This window comes from Bos mutus, chromosome 14, assembly GCF_027580195.1.
Source record: "Bos mutus isolate GX-2022 chromosome 14, NWIPB_WYAK_1.1, whole genome shotgun sequence".
NCBI classification, from domain to species: Eukaryota; Metazoa; Chordata; class Mammalia; order Artiodactyla; family Bovidae; genus Bos; species Bos mutus.
In genome coordinates, this window is record NC_091630.1 from 69243440 (window position 1) to 69262828 (window position 19389).

The window sequence follows — 19389 nt, forward strand, 5'->3', positions numbered from 1 at the left end:
TGAATGGTTTTCACACCTGAATTTGTGTGTGTGTGTGTGTGTGAGAGTCTTGGTTGCTAAACAGTGGCTGTGGCCACGTCAGGCCTTCAGGTTGGAGCTGGGAGCAGGGAGTGGTGCTAAGATTCTGATGACCTTGGAGGCGCCCTCACCCCACACTTGAACCTGGGACCCCTGACTCAGCTCTGCTGCCCTGAACTTCTAACCTCCTCACTTCTTAATCGGATAAAATAATGTCATTTGCTGAAAAAAGTCGTTTTTCCCTCGGAGAGAGATAAGTGGGCCTGTGCTTAGGTGGCCTTCTCCTCCCCCCACGCAGAGGGCCACACTGAGGCCAGAGCCCTGCAGCACGGCCGCATCGTGGCGGAAGGGCTACCCGGCGTCTGCCTATCGGCAGGCAGGCTGAGCCCCCTGTTGGTTTCTTGCAGCTGCTCAGATGGAAGTTAAGAAACCCGTCATTCTCTCTTCCATGAAGCTCCCTCTTCTGGACACCAACAACAAGGTGAGTCAGCGGGCAGCTTGGTGCAGCCTTGCACAGCGACAGGCGGTATGGCCACCGCTGACAGGCAGCTGCCACCTCAGCACACCAGGCCTCGGCAGGCCTGGGTGTCTGCTGAGCTGCATGTCTGGGCCCCCAGCTTCCTCCTGATGCGTTAACCAGGTGTGAAGCTAGGAAGCAATCCTCAAGACCACCTTGGGGCTTGATCGTTCTCTAGAAGAACCCCCAGAACTCAAGAGCCATTACACCAAAAAGACCTACGTGAGCGTCAGCCACACAGACGCCCATGGGGTGGCCTGGGCACTCGGAGGCTTCGTCCTGGCCCTGTGGAGCTGTGGGCAGCGCTGTGCTGGCTCGCATGGAGGGCTGCCCAGGGAAGCCCCAGCCTTGTGTCTGGGGTCTCTGTCAGGCCTCCGTCATGCAGATCTAGGCATCCAGCCCTTTGGGTGGCCTGATGCCCCACCCGAGTCACAGGGCTAGACGACTTGGTACAGTGGAAGCCCCAGGGAACAGGTGCTTGGACTCCAGCAGGATATCCACAGCTTGGTGGTGACCCCAGAGCTGAGGGCGGGGCTGGCCCTCCCTGCTTGGGCTCAGCAGCAGTGGGTCCCCTTCCCGCGGCTGCCCCAGCCTTTGTGCTCATCCTGCACCCCATTCTTGGGGACTGTCTGTGAGAGTCCCAGAAGCTACTGGAATGGAGCCCAAACCACCGAAGCTGCGTCTGTTTCAGGGCTCCTGTGCCCTGTGCCACCCTCAGAGGGGCCCAGTGCCTGCCCGCTGTGTCGGTGGCCAGAAGCACCCAGCCTAGGGGCCCTCAGGCTGCCACATGGCTCAGTCCCTCCAGACCCATCAGCCCATGGTCACTCAGGACACACATGTGACCTGGGATCTGGGGAGGAGAGGTGTGACCAGGACAGGGGGAGGGTCCCAGAGAGGGGTGCTGGGCTGGGGGAAGGCGGGAGGTGTGGGCAGAGCGGGGGTGAGATGCCGGCCCCTGCTGGGCTGTCATGCTGTGGCCAGCACTCCTCTGAGGCCCCTTCCTGCGCCCCCTGCTCTGGGCAGGTGAAGCGGGTGGTGGTGCAGGTGGTCAGTGCCATGGCCCACCACGGCTACCTGGAGCAGCCTGGCGGCAAGGCCATGGTCGAGTACATCGTGCAGCAGTGCGCTCTGCCCCCCGAGGCTGAGGTAAGGCACGCCGTCCCTCTATTCCATCATTGCGTGTTGTCTCTTGGACCCGTGGTTTGTCGTCTGACTGCTGAGTGGCACTCTGGGGGTGTGCTAGTCTGCTAGCCACGTAACAGGTGTGAATAAAGCATCCGTGAAAGTGAGGGTGCAGGTTTCTGCAGGGCATGCGTTTGTCCCCCCGTGTAAGCAGCTACTGTGAGGTGCTGAGATGTTTAATTTCATAAGAAGCTTCCAGGTGGTTTTTGAAAGTAGCTGTGCCATCTCGTGGCCCCAGCAGCAGCTCTGTTGGCACACGGGGTTAGGTCAGTGCTGTGTGTCTCATTTTCTAGCCACTGTGACAGGCTAGCGTTGTGCCTGTGACCAGTGATATTGGCATCCATGTGTCTGCGTGCCTGCTCACAGCTTTTACCTGCTTTGGAGTTGGGCTGTTGCCTTTCTTCTTCAGGACAGAAGTGCTCTTCATATATTTTAGATGCAAGTCCCTTATCAGATTTATGGTTTGTAAATATTTTCTGACGAATTTGTTGCTTTGTAGGCATTTATTTTCTTAACATTGTATTTCAAAAAGCAGAAGTGCTAATGTTTTAGAAGTCCACGTCATTGGGTTTTTGTTTATAGCTCTTGCTTCTGGTGTTGTAACTAGTAAATCCTTTCTTTACCCAAAGCCACAAAGATGTTCCCCCATGCTTGCTTCTAGAAGTTTTACACAAGGTCTGTGATCCAGCTTGAGGTCATTTTGTTTAACGTGAGATGTGGGTTCAGGCTCAGTGTTTTGCACGTGGGTGTCCTGTTGTCGCAGCATGTTCACTGTAAAGACTCTTCTCCCCACGTGGACCAGCTGCCTTTGCCTGGATGTCGAGAACCCAGTGACTTGGATGTTTATAATTTCCTAGGTGATCAGCCTTTTGTGGCTACTGTGGGCTTGTAATTTTATTGCATTGAATCTGGCCAGGTATATTTCTGCTTCTAAGTGTTTCCTGAGATTTTCTTTTTGGCCTAATAACCCTAATAGGCAGTCAGGCGTTCAGCGTTGATTGTGTGTATTTGGTATAAAGTTTTATCTATATTTTTAGAGCATGCTCTAAAACTTGCTATTCAGGCCCTAAACATCTCTATTTTTTTCTTCTCGATCTTTAATTTCTTGGTGAGAGGGGCCAAATGTCTCCAACAGTCATTGCAGTTTTCCCACTTTTGCTTGGTTTTCAGTGTTTGCTTTTCAGAATTTCAAAGCATGAATTGAAGACTCAGAATTTAGAGAATAGAGTCCTTTTTTGCCTGGAAGGTTCCAGGGAGCTGGGCTCTGGAGCACTGGCTCCTTGGGTCTGAGAGAAACCACTGGCCCGTGGGGCAGCAGGGCTTGTCTGTGTTCTTGGTGGGAATGGCATTTTCTCAGGCAATGACCGCGTCCACAAGGACGGAACACCACCTGTGAGGATGCGGTTAGCAGCTCTCAGGAAATGCTCACAGTTTTTCTAGTCTGGATGCTGGAGCTTGGCCCGGGGAGCAGGCTTTCTTGGGCGATTTTAGTGGAGGGCGAGTGTCCTGCCAGTGACCGGGGATGGTCCCCTCCTTAGGGGTTGGGCAGGGCTTGTCATGCTTCCATTCAGGCCGTGTCCTCAGGGCCAGAGCCCACGACTGGTGACCTGCAGAGCAGAGTGCACAGCATCCTGCCCTCCCGCCCCCAGATTCAGAAGCTGGGTGCCGACAGTGAGGCCCTGGCGGCCGATAGCGTGAGGGCCATCAGCGTCAGCACTCTCTACCTGGTCAGCACCACTGTGGACAGGATGGGCGAGGTGAGCACCCCTGCCCTGGGGGACCCACCACCCTGCTCCTGACCCCTCGGTCTGGGAGCAGGTGTGGGGAGGCTGTGGGTGTGAGGAGGCTGCAGTGCAGGGAGGCCACGCTCCTACACACCCTGCACTGCCCCCAGGTCCTCTGGCCGTACCTGCTTGAGTTCCTGGTCCCCATTCGCTTCACCAGGGCGCTGAGCCCACTCTGCAGGAGCCTTGTGCACTTGGCCCAGAAGAGGCAGGAGGCGGGGGCCCATGCTCCCCTCATCCAGTACAACGGCAACGGTGTGCCCCTGCCCCAGCCCAGCCCTCCCCCCCTGCCCCCCAAGGGGGCAGCCCTGAGTGCTGTGGTCTCTATCCTTGCAGTGCACCTCCCGTCTCCCTACGCCATCACCACCAGACTCCTGGTAAGCAGCTGCTCAGGCCCCAGTGGCTTCTCCTCCTAGCCAGGTGGCCTCCAGGCAGTGCCTACTCTGAGGGGTGTTGGGGTGGGGGTGGACTCTCCCTTAGTCCCTGTTGCCCCACCCTTGTGCTGTCACTTCCCCGGGAAGGACCATCAGGCACTCCGGGAGGGATTTGGGGAGCTGTGTCTCTGGGGCCTCCTTGCCCCCACCTGGGTGTCCGTGCTCGGCCTCAGGTGGAGCACTGTGGCCCAGGACGCTGGTGGAGACCCCAACTCTGCCTTCTGCAGGCCGTGTCTTCCCATCCCTACGTGGGGGACGGTCGCGGGGCAGCCTCGCTGCGCCTCTTGAATGTCTTGCATCAGGACATCCACCCGGCCCTGGGTCAGCGGTGGGTGACCGCCATCCCCCTGCTGCTGGAGCACCTGGACGGTGAGGCCCAGGGGTGGGCGCTGCCGCTCTTCCTCTGACCCCGATTGTTGCCTGTTGGCATCAAGGCTGGCCACTGGAGACCAAGGTTTTATAAGTTGGAAGAAATCGCCTTTGCTGTGGTTCAGGAAAGGGCCTGGAGAGTGGGCTGGAAAGATGCTCCTTGTCTGGTGTCACCCGCGAGCTCACTGGATGTGGGCCCTTTCTTCCTCTATCCTGGAGCCGAAGGGGCCTGGGCCTGGTGGAGGGGACTCTGAGCTCTCCACTGCTGTCCGCCAGGCTGAACGGGTGACTGGTCATTTCAGAATACAGTGAAGAAACCCTGTCACAGAAGGAGTGGGAAGAAAAGCTGCTGGTGGTGAGAGAAGAGGAGAAGACGAGAGTTAGCCTGCTTTGGGAACAGGCCCTTTTCTGCCCGGGTGGGGAGGGCTGGGCCGTGGGTGCTGGGGGCACCGTGCCCCCAGATGGTGGTGCTCGCCGTGACCTGATGGTGGTGGGGAGGGGCGCGGGGACAGGCGGGTGTCTCTGGGGTGAGGACTGCGTGCTGCGATGGGGTCATATCACAGGGGCTGCTCTGGCCAGAGAGCCCTCCATCCTGTCCCCTGCTTGGTTGAGGCCCCAGTGCCCCATGTGCTGCACACCTGACCACCCAGAATTTCTGTCTCAGCTTCAAAGTTACCTACGGCCATTCGGAGCTATGGCACAGGACCTGTGGTCACCGCCTGTGGCACCTGGGGCTTTGGGTTCTCCCCTAGGCCGGCCAGTGAGAGGCCGAGCCTGCCCTCATTGGTTGAGTTCCTGTCCGCAGTTTCTCCGGGATTCCCTGGCTGTCGTGTCTGACAACACCTGGGTCTGCCACCTGACCCTGGAAATGTGCAAGCAGCTACCCAACTACAACGGGACGCCCCTGGAGAAGGTGCATGGGGAGGGGAGCCCCAGGAGGAGGGGAGGGGGAAGGGGAGCCCCAGGAGGAGCTCCCCCAGGAGGAGGTGCAGGAGGACACACCGCCAGCAGTGCTGTGGGCACGGCCCTCGATCCTGTCCCCTGATTCCGTCTCTTGCTCCCTGAGCCTGTCTGATGGCCGCTGTGGTCCTGGCAGGACCTGGAGCAGAAGGCTGTGGGCTGGCGGCTGGAGACGCAGGGCTCCGCACCCACCTGCTGCTCCTCAGACAGTGCGCAGAGCACGTCTGGCCCTTGCAGTGGTGTGCAGTGGTGTGTCTGGCCTGTGGTGCAGGCACTGAGTGCCCCGCTAGGGGCATCCCTCCACTGGGAAGCTGGCACCAGCCCTTGTCTGGCTTCATTGCAGAACTTCCTGTACAAATGTGTCGGGACCACCCTGGGTGCCGCTTCAAGTAAGGTGGTGAGGAAGCACCTGCGGGAGCTGCTGGAGACGGCCCGATACCAGGAGGAGAGGGAGCACGAGGTGGCTGCCCCCCAGTGTGTGTGTGTGCACGCCTCCCCACCCCACCTTGCCCAGGTGTGAGTGCACCTGTGCCTCCCCAGGGCCTTGCCTGTTGCTTTGGGATCTGTGCCATCTCCCACCTGGATGACACCTTGGCCCAGCTGGACGACTTTGTGAAGTCAGACGTATTCAGAAAATCTGCTGGCATTTTCAACCTTTTTAAGGTAGCGAGGTCAGGCTGACAGCTGAGGGGGAGGCCTGGGGTGGGCTGGCCCGGGGTTTTGCCTTAGCTGTGGTGCCAGCATGCTGAGGTTCAGTAGGGCGGACAGCGTTGGTCCTAGAGCTTCCTGGGCTCGGTGCCCTGCAGGCCGGGGGTGGGGCAGGGAGCTGGCCTCCAGTCTCTGCTTCCTCATGGGTGGGGCCGGCATGTGTGGGCTCTCTCCCACACTGGGGTGGGGGGCAACGAACCGGCTCTGGGCAGCAGGATGGGAGCAGCCCCTTCCTGTCCCACCCCTGGTTTGTGTGTCATCTGCCCCCTGGTGGCTAGTGGGGGCTGCACATGGGCTGAAGCCAGTTGTTGGGGAGCATCTGCGCTGTCTGCTCCTACCTTAGCCCGTCTTCCTGGACCAGGGTTACCAGTGCCGGAGTCTCGGGCTGGTGTAGTATGAACAGGGCCCTAGGACAGAGGGGCCCTGGGCAGCTACCCAAGCGAAGACGGGGACCCCACCTGGCCCTTTGGAAGCTCTCAGTCCCCAGCCCCTCCGCCTGCTTGCCCCTCCCACTGTGGTCCCGGCCTGCGTCCTTTCCCTTTTGACCCTTGGTCCCCAACAGGCCCCAGACTCCTCAGTCAAGTGGCATCTTCCTTCACACTGGCTCTGCCGTTCTTTGGCACCTGGGGTCAGAGGGCGCGGCTCCTGTTGGGGGTGTGATTGTCACAGAGTTCTGACTTCTCAGAATCGAAGTGAGAGTGAGGCCAACAAAGTGAGGAGTGCGCTGATCCTGTGCTATGGGCACGTGGCAGCCGGGGCCCCGCGCGAGCTGCTGCTGGCCAGGGTGGAGGCGGACTTGTTCTGGAACATGTCCCAGTGCTTCAGCACCAAGGTGGGCGTCTTCTGGGTGTCTCAGAGGCTTGGGGCGGGGCGCTGCCTCAGGAGCCGCTTATGTGACTTGTCTCACTTCTGTTGTCCAGGTTCTGGGGATAAAGGTAGAAACCCAGGTACAGTGTGCGGGGCCTGGGCTCTCTCCTCTGTCTGGGCTGGCCGGGGTGGCAGCGGGGCACTCCTGGGGCATCCTAGTCCCAGTTCAGGCAAGGCCTGCAGGACGGCCCTCTAGGGCCTAGGAGCTCCTGCCCTGGCCCAGGCCCCGGAGGTTGGGGGGACGGAGGGGAGGTGGTGGCTCCCAGGCTGGGCAGGGGCCTCAGTGTGCCCCTCTCCTGGCTCCACTCCATCTCTGCCAGCGCCTGGTTGGGGGAGTTCTGCAGCCAGGCAACAGCCTCTGCCTCACTAACACAACTCCCTTGTGGACTCTGGCACTAACCTGGGAACCTTCTCTGGGAGTGGCTGGGCTGTCCCCTTGAAGAGCGGACCCCCGCCACCCTGGGTCTCCTGGGGTCTCTGGGCCAGGGCTGTTCTGTGAACTCTCTCTCTGACTCAGCCCTTTAGAGCTGGGGGCCAGCCCTCTGCTGGGGCTCTGCCAGAGCAGCTGCGTCCCCTCCACTTGGGGGAGGCAGCTGGATGGCGCCTGGCAAACCTGCAGTCATCTGCCCAGGGTTGTGACCCCGGGACCCCCAGGTTGGGCCCACAGCCAAAGGCCTTGGGTTCCTTCGCAGACCCATCTTGGCCTACGTGGAGGACTGGCCGAGAGCCCGTAGACTGGAGGGGAGTCCACGTCTGGCTTGCAGGAGAGTGGCTGGCGCCCTGGCCTCGCCACTGTGGGTGGCCCCCTCCCATCGGGCTCAGCCCCTGGGCCTCGGGCCTTGGTGGCTCCCACAGCCCAGTTGTCCTTGCAGGACCCGGCCCTGAGACTGAGCCTGGTGCAAAGTGTGTGCATGGCCACCCAGGCCATCTGCAGCAGTGCCCACGGCAGCTCCTTCCACCTCTCGAGGAAGGCGGAGCTGGTGGCGCAGATGGTGGTGAGTGTGGGCGGGCTGGGGAGGACCGAGCCCCCGGGTTGTGGGGCCTGACCCGGGGGCAAGCTGGAGCTTTGGCCAAGGGCTGCCCTGCGGCTGCTCTCCCAGGAGTTCATCAGAGCGGAGCCCCCAGACTCGCTGAAGACGCCCATTTGGAAGAAGGCCATGCTTGCCTGCACGTACCTGGTGTATCCTTTCCTTGGGGGGCGGCTGTGGGGGGCCCTCTGCGTGAGAGCTGGGCCTTAACTGGCGGCTCAGTACCCTGGAGCCGGCCCTGGAGGAGCAGGTGCAGGCGGACCTGATTCACAGCTGCCTGCACCGTGTCATGGCCGTGCTGCCGGAGCCAGAGGAGGGGGACAGCCCCCAGGAGGTATCAGCGGCCCCCACAGTGGGGGGGGACCCCCAGGAGGTATCAGCGACCCCTGTGGTGGGAGGTGGGGGACAGCCCCCAGGAGCTATCAGCGGCCCCCATGGTGGCCCTGTCCAGGGGTGGGGGCTCACAGCAGGACTGGCAGCTTCTCTTGTTCCAGTCCCTGTACCTGGACACCGTGCAGGTCCTCAAGGACTTGCTGACGAGCCTTCTTCTGTGGAACATGACGCCCCTGGGTCTGCAGGTCATGGTGGAGGTGTGTGGCAGGCAGTGGCACTCTGTGCAAGCGGGGGGCGGCCTGCGAGCCAGTGGGCAGGGCCCCTCTGGCCTGGGGGTTATGCAGATGGGTGCAGTCTGAGCAGACAGGGGTTCGGAGCTTGATCTCTCTGCTCCCCCATCATGGGGCCTGGACAGAGAGACCCTGAGGTGCCCCATATGGGCACTCCTGACCCTCTGAGGCCATCATGATGGTGGATGGTGTCTAGGAACACCATGTCCTTGCATGGGCATGGCTAGAGATTACGCCAGGGGTGGCCGTGGCCGTAAGCCACATCAGCAGGACAGAACGAGGGGGTGGGGGGCGCTGCCCAGGGGGCCCACTCTGATCTGGTGCACTGGCCCCCGTGCCCAGAGGGTGGCCTGGCAGGGAGGCTGCCCCAAGCTGCACCTACTGAAGCCCCTTCTTCCTCAGCACCTGAGCCCATGGATCAAGTCCCCGAGGGGCCACGAGCGGGTGCGGGCGGTCGGCCTGAGTGCCTGCCTGCTGCAGTTCTTCCTTCAACACCTGCAGATCAGCGTGAGTGCCCCAGGGCGGCCTGCGAGGCCCCTCTTCAGCCGCATGCCCATCCCTTGGCCTGGGGCCACAGCATGGGGCCCTCTCGTCTCCCACTGCCTGGTGCTGTGAGTGGCACTGTCCTCTCCTGGGCTGTGGACAGAGGACCACAAGGGTCAGCAAGTGTCCCCAGGGCTGGCCACTCAGCATTGAACCTGATGGGCAGCCTCATCCTTAGGAGCCTGCCCGACACAGAGAAGGGTGATGGGTGTTGGAGGCAGAAGCCGCAGCTCGGGCCAAGGTAGGGACTTGTGAACCCCTGGAGCGCGGCAGAGAAGACAGCACCGTTAGTTGGAACAGTGGGAAGGAGCGCCTCCCAGAGCCCCGTGGTTACTTTGCGTTTTAGTATTTGTTGGGGTTCAGCAGCTCCTCTTCCCTTGTTAGAACCTCGCAGTTGTTCTTACGAGGCCGTTACTCTGCTGGCTTTAGGGTAGACGGGCATGGTCCTCCTACGCTCCCGCGTGGCCTTGACAGGAGTGTACCAAGGGCTCCTGTGCTGATAATGGTGGACCTGGCCACCCCAGCCCCCGGCCCTAGCAGAGGCACGGTCTGTCGCTGCTGTCTCCACTGTACATAATCATTTACTTATTGTGGTAGGCAGGAGAACTGGACTTCTGGATACTTAGGAACTGGTAGGAACTGGGTAGTTTATAAGGAATAAAATTTCTCTATGACTCTTAATGAGTGTTTAGTTAATTCTCTGCTCTTCAGACACACAGCCACAGCCATTCACAAAGGTCATGAGTTTGGCCTTTCTCACCATTTCGACACCTGCTGGCTTGTGCTGCTGACTGCAGGAAGGTGGACACTGGCGGTGGCCCCAAGCCATTAACTCTCAAGCAAGATGCTCGTTGGTTGGCAGTGTTTATTTTTTTGTTGTGTTCAGGGCATGGTCTGTTGGCTGGCTTAGACAGCTTTTCCTACCCAGGTTCTCCCGTGGCCTGTTTTTCACGTAACCCTGGTCCAACCAGAGTTCATTTTTCATTCGTGATGAGACAGGGCTCTGCCCTTGTGGAGAGGAACGCAGCTGGTGGCCCTCAACCCCCGTCCAGCCTCCCCCTGGTTTTGGGAGGAGTAACAGCCTGGAGCCCCACACCTTTCAAGAGCCTGTGCTGGGCAGGCGCGTGGTGGCCCCTCCCAGGGAAGCCACTTGTGTGTGGGCTGTGTGTGGGTGGTGGGTAGCTGATGTCCCCCAGTTTGGGGCGTAGGAAACAGGGCCCTTTGCTCAGAGCACGGTTGAGAGGCTCTGTATTCGAGGAAAGCAGGAAAGGCTCTGAAGAACAGGCCCAGTCCCCATGGGGATGAAAGGGCTTGTGTAGCACCCCTTGGCTTTTGGGGCAGGAATTCCACGTGTCTGAGGAGTGATCAGAAGCCGGCCGTGCCCTGTCCACACCGCTGCTTTCCCAGCTCTCGTCCCTCTTGGGACCCACCCTGGGCTGGGGGCGGGCTGCCCTCTGGTCACAGGCCTGCCCATATCTGGGTCCAGGGGGTACAGGTACCTGCCCACCCCAGCGACTCCTGAGCCCCAGTGCCATCTCTGGCTATCTGCCCCCAGAGTCCCCACAGCACCCCTATGTCTGCCTCTCCAGGCCCTGGTGCCCTTCCACAACCTGGGCCTCCTCATTGGCCTCTTCTCCCCACGGTGCGCCGACCTCTGGCCTGCCACTCGCCGAGAGGCTGTGAGCTGCATCCACTCCCTGCTATACCTGCAGCTGACCTGTGTGGGTGAGCCCCCCTGGCTGGGCAGCAGTGTCTGTGTGTTAGGGGGATGAGGGAGCAGAGGCTGGGCCTCTGGTGGCCAGGGAAGGCCTGCATCCACCCCACGTGCCCTGCTGCCTTGCAGGCTTCTCGCGAGACTACCAGGACGACGTGGCTGAGCAGCTCCTCAGCCTCAAAGATGGCCTGGTGCACCCTGACCCTGCCATTCTCTTCCATACCTGCCACAGCATTGCCCAGGTACCTGCCAGTGGCCGCTGCAGCAGCTCCTTGCACGTACGGGCTGTGTGGGTGCCAGCTGGGCAGGCAGGCAGGTCTTATCAGAGTTCTGTGTCCAGCACCAGCCCGCCCCTCCTGCACTTGCTGTGCCCACCCTCCGGGGCCCAGTAGGGGGTGGCAGGAGCTCAGCTTCTGGCTGCACAAGGTTGAGAAAGCTGCCCTAGCCCACCCGGTGACTCCCAAGCCAGGACAGTGCTTCTGTTCCACTTGGTGACTGGAAATGACCCTCAGGGGTCTGGAGGCTTTCTCTCCTGCTGAAGATGGAAGGGAAGGGGGTTAGCAGGGCCCTTTGTGGGGGTCAGGGAGGCTGAGACATTGAGAAGCAAAGACCCAGCCCAAGGGGAGTCCAGGGGGAGTGGGAACTTCATGTTTGGGGGTCAGACTTTCTAAATATTCATCCACTTTTGTGATTTTATTTCTTCTCTGTACAGAGTTTATCTGCCCTAACTTCTGGTTGCTCTCTGTTATGTGGAGGGAGCACAGGGACTCTCTTATGTGGGAGGAGCTGAGGGTGCTTTGGAGCCTCTGAGGCTGGGGAGTCCAGGATAGAGCATGCCCCCATCTGCCCTTGACTCTACTCTAGAGAGGCTGCACACCAGGACCACTCCTAGTCTACCCCGCTGGTCAGGAGAAGCCTCTGGGAGGGTGCTGACCTGGGCCCTGCAGATGCCCAGGGACCCCCTTCCAGGGGCCTGGAGGCCAAGGGCTGCACCTAGACCTGGCTTCAGTCTGGGTAGGGGTCCTGGGCGTGGGCCACCCCACCCCGCACTGGCAGAAGCTCTAAAGGTTTTAAGGGCCTGTAAGAGGGTGGGAAGGGCTGGAGGAGGGGTTTGAAAGGGGCCAGTCCTTCCCTGAGAAGCTGTCCCTGGGATGCCACGCCCCGAAGGTGTGCTGAGCCCCTCCTCTCTGTCTTCCTGACACAACTGTCCTCCTAGCTTATTGCCAAGCGCCTCCCTCCAGATCAGCTCATCAACCTCTTGCTAACCTTGTTTGAGAGCCTGGGAGATCCCGACAAGAACTGCTCGCGAGCTGCCAGCGTCATGATCAACTGCCTGCTGAAGGAACGGGGCAACATGCTGCAGGAGAAGGTGGGGCCTGGGGGCGGGGCCAGGGCCTGGTCTAGAGCTCCCTGGGGGCATGGCGTGGGCGTGGTCATGTCCAGAGGGTCAGCCAGGAGTGCCGGTGGGCAGGGCTGGTAACCTGGGGCTCCCCACCCAACTCCCTGCTCGGTGAAGGTTTGGCCCTCAGCACTCTGCGCTTCTCCCTGTGGGCCTGATGGGATAAATCTTCCTCTTCTCTTTGAAGACTGAACTAGGCGAAAGTAACTGCTCAGAACGTAAAGATAGAAAAGGCAATTGAAAGGGAAAGGCCAGTGCTAGGGTCTGTGATTGGGCACTGAGCCGGCACAGGCTGAGCGCCCTGCTCACATTGCTGGTGAGGACAGGGGTCCACAGGGTCACTAGGTGCTGGCACAGAGGCTTCCGCGGCAGGTCCAGCCCAGAGCAGAGGCGCCCGGGACACGCAGATCCTGCCCTATCCACCATCCCATCATCACCTTTGAGGCCTTCTGGCCATGAGCTCACGTGGCGGCCCACGTGGTCCCCAAACAGTTGCCAGCCGCCCTGACAGATGTGCTCAGGTCCTGAGGCCTGAACAGGCTCCAAAGCTCAGGTGACTGCTAGATGAGTGCTAGATTCATGGCTGCCCGTGAGTCCTATGAACTACATGACCCAGCAGGTGCGTTCCCATATGCCTGGACAAAGATTTAAGCTCCCTATTAAAGTGAAGCATAGCAATAGAAAAGGGGGGTTGTGCTAAGTGGACAGCCTTGGGGTTCACAGGAGCAGAGGCCCTACCAACCCCAGAGCCCCTGGCACCCCAGCTGGCTCCACAGGGTGCCACTAGCTCTCTGCAGCACAGAGCAGGGCTTGGGATGCACCTCGTGTAGCAGGAGCCTCACGTCTGGCGTGCATGGCCGTCGTCTGTGGGACGGCGTGTGTCTTCCAGGCCTGGCCCACGTGGGTCGCCCCATCACTCCCTCACGCCCACCTCAGCAAGTGCTGGGCAGTTCCCAGTCTGAGCACAAGTGCTGCTGGAGTCAGGCTCCTTTGGACCTGAGGGTGCATTCCGGTTGGAGACACGGCCAGGAAAGTGACTGGGGCCGCAGGAAAGCTGTCCCAGGGCTGTCAGAAGGCCTCGGGGCTGTCCCAGCTCCTTCGCGCACGTTTCTCTGTGGCTTATGACCTGGAACACTTGCATGTTTCTTGGCTACTCAGATCTCCTCCATGAGGAGAGTGATCTTGGCCATTTTCTTCTGGGTGGTCTGTGCTTTTCTTACCAGTTTGCAGAAGTACTTTGTATATTCTGGGTACAAGTCCTGTATTGGATGGGTCCCTCACAGGTGTTTTCTGGGGGGAGGCGAAGCAGGAGCTGCCAGTGGAGAAGCCCTGTGTGGAGGGGCCGCCTGCCGAGGTGGGGGTGGGGGTGTGTGTGGTGTGGCGCCTGGAGGGGAACGTGTGCCATTGTGGGACCCCAGCCAGGGCCTGAGGCTGTGGGGCAGGGAGTGGAAGGAGGATGGAGGAGGGTGTGACTGCAAGCGACGGCCAGGGGTTGACGGGCCAAGGTTCAGGTTTTGCACTGAGTGGGGTTCCTGGGTCAGCTCTGAGTGGTAGAAAGGTAGCCTTGGGGCTCTGTGTGGGGGGAGGGGGACAGCCGGACTGCAGGCCATGGCCGCTGGTGGTCCTGGTGTCTGTATATACATGCACACATTTTGTTGATTCGTTCCTTTGTCGTGGACACTTGGTCTGCTTCCTTCTCTTGGCTGTTGTGAGCCATGCTGCTGTATAACGTGGGTGAAAGGCATATCTCTTCAGGATCCTATTTTGTTTTGGGTAAACATCTGGAAGTGGAATTGCAGGATCTTATGGTGATTCTATTTTGAATTTTCAGAGGAACTGCTATACTGTTTTCCATAGTGACTACACCCGTTTACGTTCCCACCAGCAGGGCACGGGGGTTCTGGCCAGTATTGGTCAATGCCTGTGTTTTTAATAGTGGCCACCCTGATGTGTGTGAAGCAGCATGTCATACTGGTTTCAACTTGCTATTCCTCTGCAGTGAGTGATGTGGATATGCTTGCCAGCCATTTGTCTTCTTTGGAGAAGTCAACATCCCTGCCCATTTGCAGATCAGGTTATTGGATTCGATATCATTTTGGAACTGTAGGAGCTGCTTGTACTCTGAAATTAACACATTATCAGATACATGACTGGCAGGTGTTTTTGCATAGGTTGTCTTCTCCCTAGATTGTGTCTTTTGCTGCAGCTCCATATGCAGTGCTTTGAGGCTCATTTCCAAGGAGTCATTACCAAATCTAGTGTCCCGAAGATTTCCGTTTTTCTCTAGAAGTTTACTAGTAGTTTTGAGTCCTGCCCGTACTGGATAAATCAGGGTGCCTCTCCCGGGGCCCATGTGCTGAGCTGGCTGCCGGCCTCCAGAGCTGCTAGGCTGTCTCCTCCGGCTCAGCCTGCAGACCCACTCAGCACACCTACCCCAGGGTGGTGTCCCTGCCTCACGCTTCCAGTCTGTCTGCAGCAGGCCCCTCTAGCTCACGTGACAGGGACACTGGCATCAGCGCCATTGGTACCATTTCCTTTCTTGCCCTGAGAGCCTGCTGGGGGACCCCCAGAGACACTTGGACAGTCGGACTTGAGTTTCTCTGATACCGAATCAGAAAAAGGAGTCCTAGTCGGTGACCTGTGGCCGGGCTGACCCCTGCCCCAACACCCCAGGATGGTCAGGTGGGCGCAGAGGGACATGGCAGGAACGAACAGCTGCCTCCCAACGTGCAGGCATGGGAAGCAGCGCCGCTCCACAGAGATGGCCGGCAGACCCGAGGCAGAGGGTGCCCCAGCCCAGTGGTTCCTCCTGGGCATGTGCCTGGGTGAGGCAGCCGTGCCCACAAAAATCTGTGCAGGTTAAGGAGTGGGGGGACCCCATGAAGAGGGTTCCCAGTCTGGAGCTGCGGGTGTGGGCTGCTGAGGGCGAATGTGGAGCAGCCCAGCAGGCCTGAGGTGGCCCTGAGCCCCCTGGGCAGGGTGGGCCCCGCTCACCAGTCCCGGGAAACCGAGAACCCGGTGCGGACACAGCCAGAGCCACCACACCTGAGCACTGGAGTACCATCACGGCTCCAGAGAGGTCCAAGCTGCTCTTGGGGCTCATGGGTATTGCTGCTGAGAAAGTCTGCAGAAGCAAAGACAACAGAGACAGATGAGCTGAGACAGTGTCTCAGACTGACACCCAAGGGAGCAAATGGAAACAGGGAAAAAATTACACGCAGAAATTTGAAATGCAGTAAAGTAGACATACAGGCAGTTATGTTCCAGGGGACTTTGAGAACCTGGGGTGAGGGACAGGCCTCCGCAGGGCGCCACCATCACCGGCACCCACGAAAACTCTACCAGCGCCAGCCAGCCAGGCCTGGGGTCTTCTGGGGAGCCCTGCCCCTCATGGCTGAGAAAGAGCCCAGGAGACTGGAGTGAACCACGCTCCTTGCCCCAGAGACGGTGTGGCCTGTTCCAGTGGCACTGTGAATTCCCATCTACCCACGAACGTCACTGGGCCCACGCCAACGGCCAAGACGAGAACCCAGCCACAGTTGGCTCAGGGCCACCCTCCCGCCAGGCTTCCTGAGCAGGCTCAGTGTGGCGGCAGCCAGCTGGTCAGGGAGGCGCAGCTGGATGGGCTGAGGGTCAGGGCCGATGGGCGGAGCCATAGCAAAGAGGCCCAGGTCCTTAGAAGGTCGTCAGCCTTGTGGACTCCGGTCATAGAAAGAGGACTTGGTTATGTTTACAAATCCTTTGAGAACTGTGGTGACAGAGCCCCTCCTTCAGGCTGGCCACACGTGTGCCTACATTTCCCCCCTGCCCCTGTCCCTGCTGTGGGCATGGGTCCCGTCAGAGCTTGGCGGGCCCTTCCCTCTGCTCTTGGGCCCAGGGCCCCCGGCGGGTCCTCAGCCAGCCCTGCCCCAGGGTGGAGCCCACGACCGCCAGCTGCCCCATGCAGGGGGCCCTGTCCCTGGGGCCGTGGCCAGCACTGTCATCAACTTTCGCCTCATACCAGGACGCTTCCTAGCTGTCCAATATGGACGGTGCGGGGCGGCACCCCATCGGCTGGGGCCACGGGTGCCCTTGCTGCCCATCGGCTGCTGCTCAGCCGCCACGGCCAGAAAGCCCGCCCCTCCTAGCCAAGCCTATGGCCTGGGAGGAGAGACGGAGCGCTTTCCGGTGAGGAGTGGGCAGCTGTGTCTTGCCTGCAGGGGTCCAGGCAGGGTCACCCTGTGAGCCTCAGCACTCACCCCCGTGGCCTGGCCCTCCCACTCTGTCCCCTCAGGTTGTGTGTGTGTTTCTGTCTGTCCTGGCACCTCCCGCCAGCAGGCCCCTCTTGGGTTCCTGTCCCTTCCCACATGGACTCTGGGGCCATGAGTCATCTCCCTTGGCCCTCAGGGCTCTGGCTCCTGTCCTTCTTCATCAGGGCTGGGAGCAAGGAGCCCCGACATCACCGGCGGGTGAGGGGTGCTGGCTTCCCTGGCCCCAGGGATTGGTGCGCACGTGGGCATGTCCTGTCGCTGGCCTGACTGCCACCTGCCCACAGGTGCCCGAGATTGTGAGTGTGCTGCACTCCAAGCTGCAGGAGACCCGAGAGGAGCACATCCTACAGGCCGCACAGCACAGCGTGTTTGCCCTGGCCACCCACCACTGTGCCTCTGTGGTGTCCAACCTTCTGGGCAGCCCCCTGCCCTTTGACAGGTACCTGGTGCTCACCCACCTGCAGGGATGGATGGGGTTCCACGCTCTGGTGTCCCCACGCCTGACCAAGTATTTGTGGGCCCCCTAATCCTGTGTGTGGGAGCCTGGAGGCCCTGGCACTGGGCCGGGTGGAGATGGCTTGCTCTCTTGGGCAGTGCTCGCCAATTCTCTGGGGCTGGTGCTCTGCCGGGCCTCCATCCACCATCATCCATGAGCAAGACCCTGGCCCAGGGCCCTCCTCGAGCCAGGAAAGGTCTCCATTTGCCACCCCGGCTCCCGAGGATACCACTGGCGCATCAGTGACACTCCAGTTGCCGCCATGGGGTTCTCAGGACAGAGCGTGTCCACACCGGGCCTGTGCCAGGCCCTGTGGGTCCCCAGTCCCCAGGGCCCTTGCTTCTGCGCTAAGGCCTCCAGGCAGCCTTTGCTCTGCTCCCAGTGCTTCCAGAGCTCAGGGCCCACTGGGCATGCCTTTCTTTGGGTCCACGTGGTGGATGGAGCCGGCACCTGTGATCTGGAGACCCCCACGCCAGGGGACAGGGAGGCAGCGCATCCTTCCCTGTGGCTGCGGCCTGAAGCGCCTGCACCTGCCCCAGAGTGCGGCTCCCACGGCCTGCTTGGCTCTCGCTTAGACAGCGGGCACCACTCCCCAGATGCGGCGGTCCTGTTTGCCACTGCCCCTCCTGCCATCACTGTCGGCCTTTTACCCTTTGCGCTCCAGGGGTCCCTTTCCCAGAGTAAACCACACTTGATAGCTGATATGGTTGGGATTAAACCAACTGCCTATTTTTCTTCCCTTGGTCTTTTTTATCTTCCTTCCTGTCTTTTTAGATTGACAGGGCCTTGTTGCAGTTTCACTTTTCACTCGGTTAGTTTGGAAGTTGCACTCCTGTGTCTGGACCCCGTTTACTCAGCCATCCCTCTCCGGGGCTGTTGCCGGGTTTGGAGCTTGAGCTTAGCACATGCCTCCCTTTAGCTTGAGTAAGAGGATGTGTCCTTTCTGGCTCCTGTGAGGCCAGATTGGGCTGAGGCCAAGGGACGCGCACGGGGTGTCCCTTGTTGATGGTGCTCTGCACCTTCTGGCAGAGAGGAGTCTGAGGCTTTCAGTTCTTAGTCCTGCCAGGGGGCTCCCTGGCTTCTCGAGCCTGTGAGTTAGTGTCAGTGTCTGTCAGCAGCTCTCCCGACTTTCAGCCTGTCTCTTCAGACACCGTCTCCCTTCTGCTTGTGAGACGCCACTCGAATGTGCGCTCACCCCCACCACCCTGCCCCTGACACCTCTGCTTCTGAACATCTGATGACCCTTCCCTGCGGGGTTCTGGGCAACTTACTCCACTTGTCTTCCAGTTCACCATTTCTCTCTCCTGCCGTGTCCAGGCTGATGTCAAGTACGTCACCGAGCACAGCGTTGCGTGTCTTGTCTCATCATTTCTAAAGGGCTGTTGGTTCGCTTCCAAATGTACTCTGTGTTTAGAGTTTCTGGTTCTGGTTAGATCTCTGATGTCTGTCGCTTCTCCCTGTAAACGTACCGTGCAGCTGCAAACCTGTGTAAACGCTGGGGCTGGGGTAGCTCGGGCCTCCTGCAGCCTCTGCCTGACTTCACCTGCATGCCTCTTTGGCCACGTGCTGCTCTTTGCTCAGAAGTGACTTGCAGGCGTGCTTGGGGCTGGGGTGACAGTGACTCCTCTAGGGAGCCCAGTGTCTGCTTCTGGCAGCTCCAGGGGACACCTCCCCATGACTGGGTCTCTGCTCACCATCAAGCTGCCTGGTTAGGATCCTGGGTTGGAGGAAGGGGTCACTCAGGGCCTGGAGTCAGGGTGCTGTTTGTGGCCTGGCTGGAGCCGAGGCCGGTGGGCATGCCGGGGCTGTGGAGCTGGGGCCGGCAGAGGCCTCAGAGGAGTTGTTCTCCTGCCCCTCCAGCCACACCTGCACCCTGTGGCGAGCACTGGCCTTGGAGCCCGGCCTCGCTGCACAGGTCCTGGGGCTGCTCCTGGAGAAGATAAGCAAGGACGTCCTGTTTGAGGAGAGCCAGGCCTTCCTGCTGAGCAGCACGCCGGACCGCGTGGCCACCCTGCTGCCCCTCGCAGTGAGTGGGGGCTGGGCCGGCACGCACCGCCCCCTCTGCCCTCCCCCGTGGGCCCAGAAGGCGATGAGGGGCCACGTGGCCGCTGCCAGAGGGCCCCATGGGGAGCCTGGGTTGCGCCTTGCTGGCACCTGGCAGCTGATGGGAACCCTGGAGCCGGCGAGCTGTGAGCCCAGGCTCGTAAAGTCCCCGCAGGTGTAGGCCCCCAAGGGAGCCCACTCTATTTCATCCTACGGGGAAAAAAATAAACCCAGCTTGGCAGCATTTCCACAGTGAAACAGCTGCAAGAATTTCCTTCTCCTGCTGAGGAGCCAAGAGCAGATGCTGGGAGCTGGTCCTCAAGGTGGCCACGTTGCCCCGGGCCTGCCTTCTGCCCCGTGGGCCAAGCTGGACAGGGCTGGGCTCCTCATCTCACCCCCACAGCTACCCCTCCCAGGGCCCAAGAGCTCAAGGAATGCCGGGTGCCTGCAAAGA

General features: G+C 60.3%; 1 protein-coding gene across 13 annotated transcripts in view; it reads left to right on the forward strand.

The window, feature by feature from the left end:
- MROH1 (maestro heat like repeat family member 1) overlaps positions 1-19389 on the forward strand; it is a 49712-nt gene that overhangs the window by 26564 nt on the left and 3759 nt on the right. For 6 of the 13 annotated variants that reach the window (XM_070382576.1, XM_070382563.1, XM_070382566.1 and 3 more), the window contains 22 exons: positions 426-499; positions 1559-1681; positions 3289-3474; positions 3612-3756; positions 3838-3878; positions 4163-4304; positions 4607-4659; positions 5110-5217; positions 5608-5724; positions 5805-5927; positions 6658-6804; positions 6893-6919; positions 7712-7834; positions 7940-8019; positions 8090-8240; positions 8347-8457; positions 8893-8997; positions 10623-10758; positions 10877-10989; positions 11964-12116; positions 16681-16835; positions 18753-18918. In XM_070382576.1, the coding sequence (XP_070238677.1) occupies positions 426-499; positions 1559-1681; positions 3289-3474; positions 3612-3756; positions 3838-3878; positions 4163-4304; positions 4607-4659; positions 5110-5217; positions 5608-5724; positions 5805-5927; positions 6658-6804; positions 6893-6919; positions 7712-7834; positions 7940-8019; positions 8090-8240; positions 8347-8457; positions 8893-8997; positions 10623-10758; positions 10877-10989; positions 11964-12116; positions 16681-16835; positions 18753-18918 (2579 nt within the window). The remainder of the gene's footprint in view (positions 1-425; positions 500-1558; positions 1682-3288; positions 3475-3611; positions 3757-3837; positions 3879-4162; positions 4305-4606; positions 4660-5109; positions 5218-5607; positions 5725-5804; positions 5928-6657; positions 6805-6892; positions 6920-7711; positions 7835-7939; positions 8020-8089; positions 8241-8346; positions 8458-8892; positions 8998-10622; positions 10759-10876; positions 10990-11963; positions 12117-16680; positions 16836-18752; positions 18919-19389) is intronic. The other 7 variants (XM_070382568.1, XM_070382570.1, XM_070382571.1 and 4 more) reach the window with 7 other exon arrangements.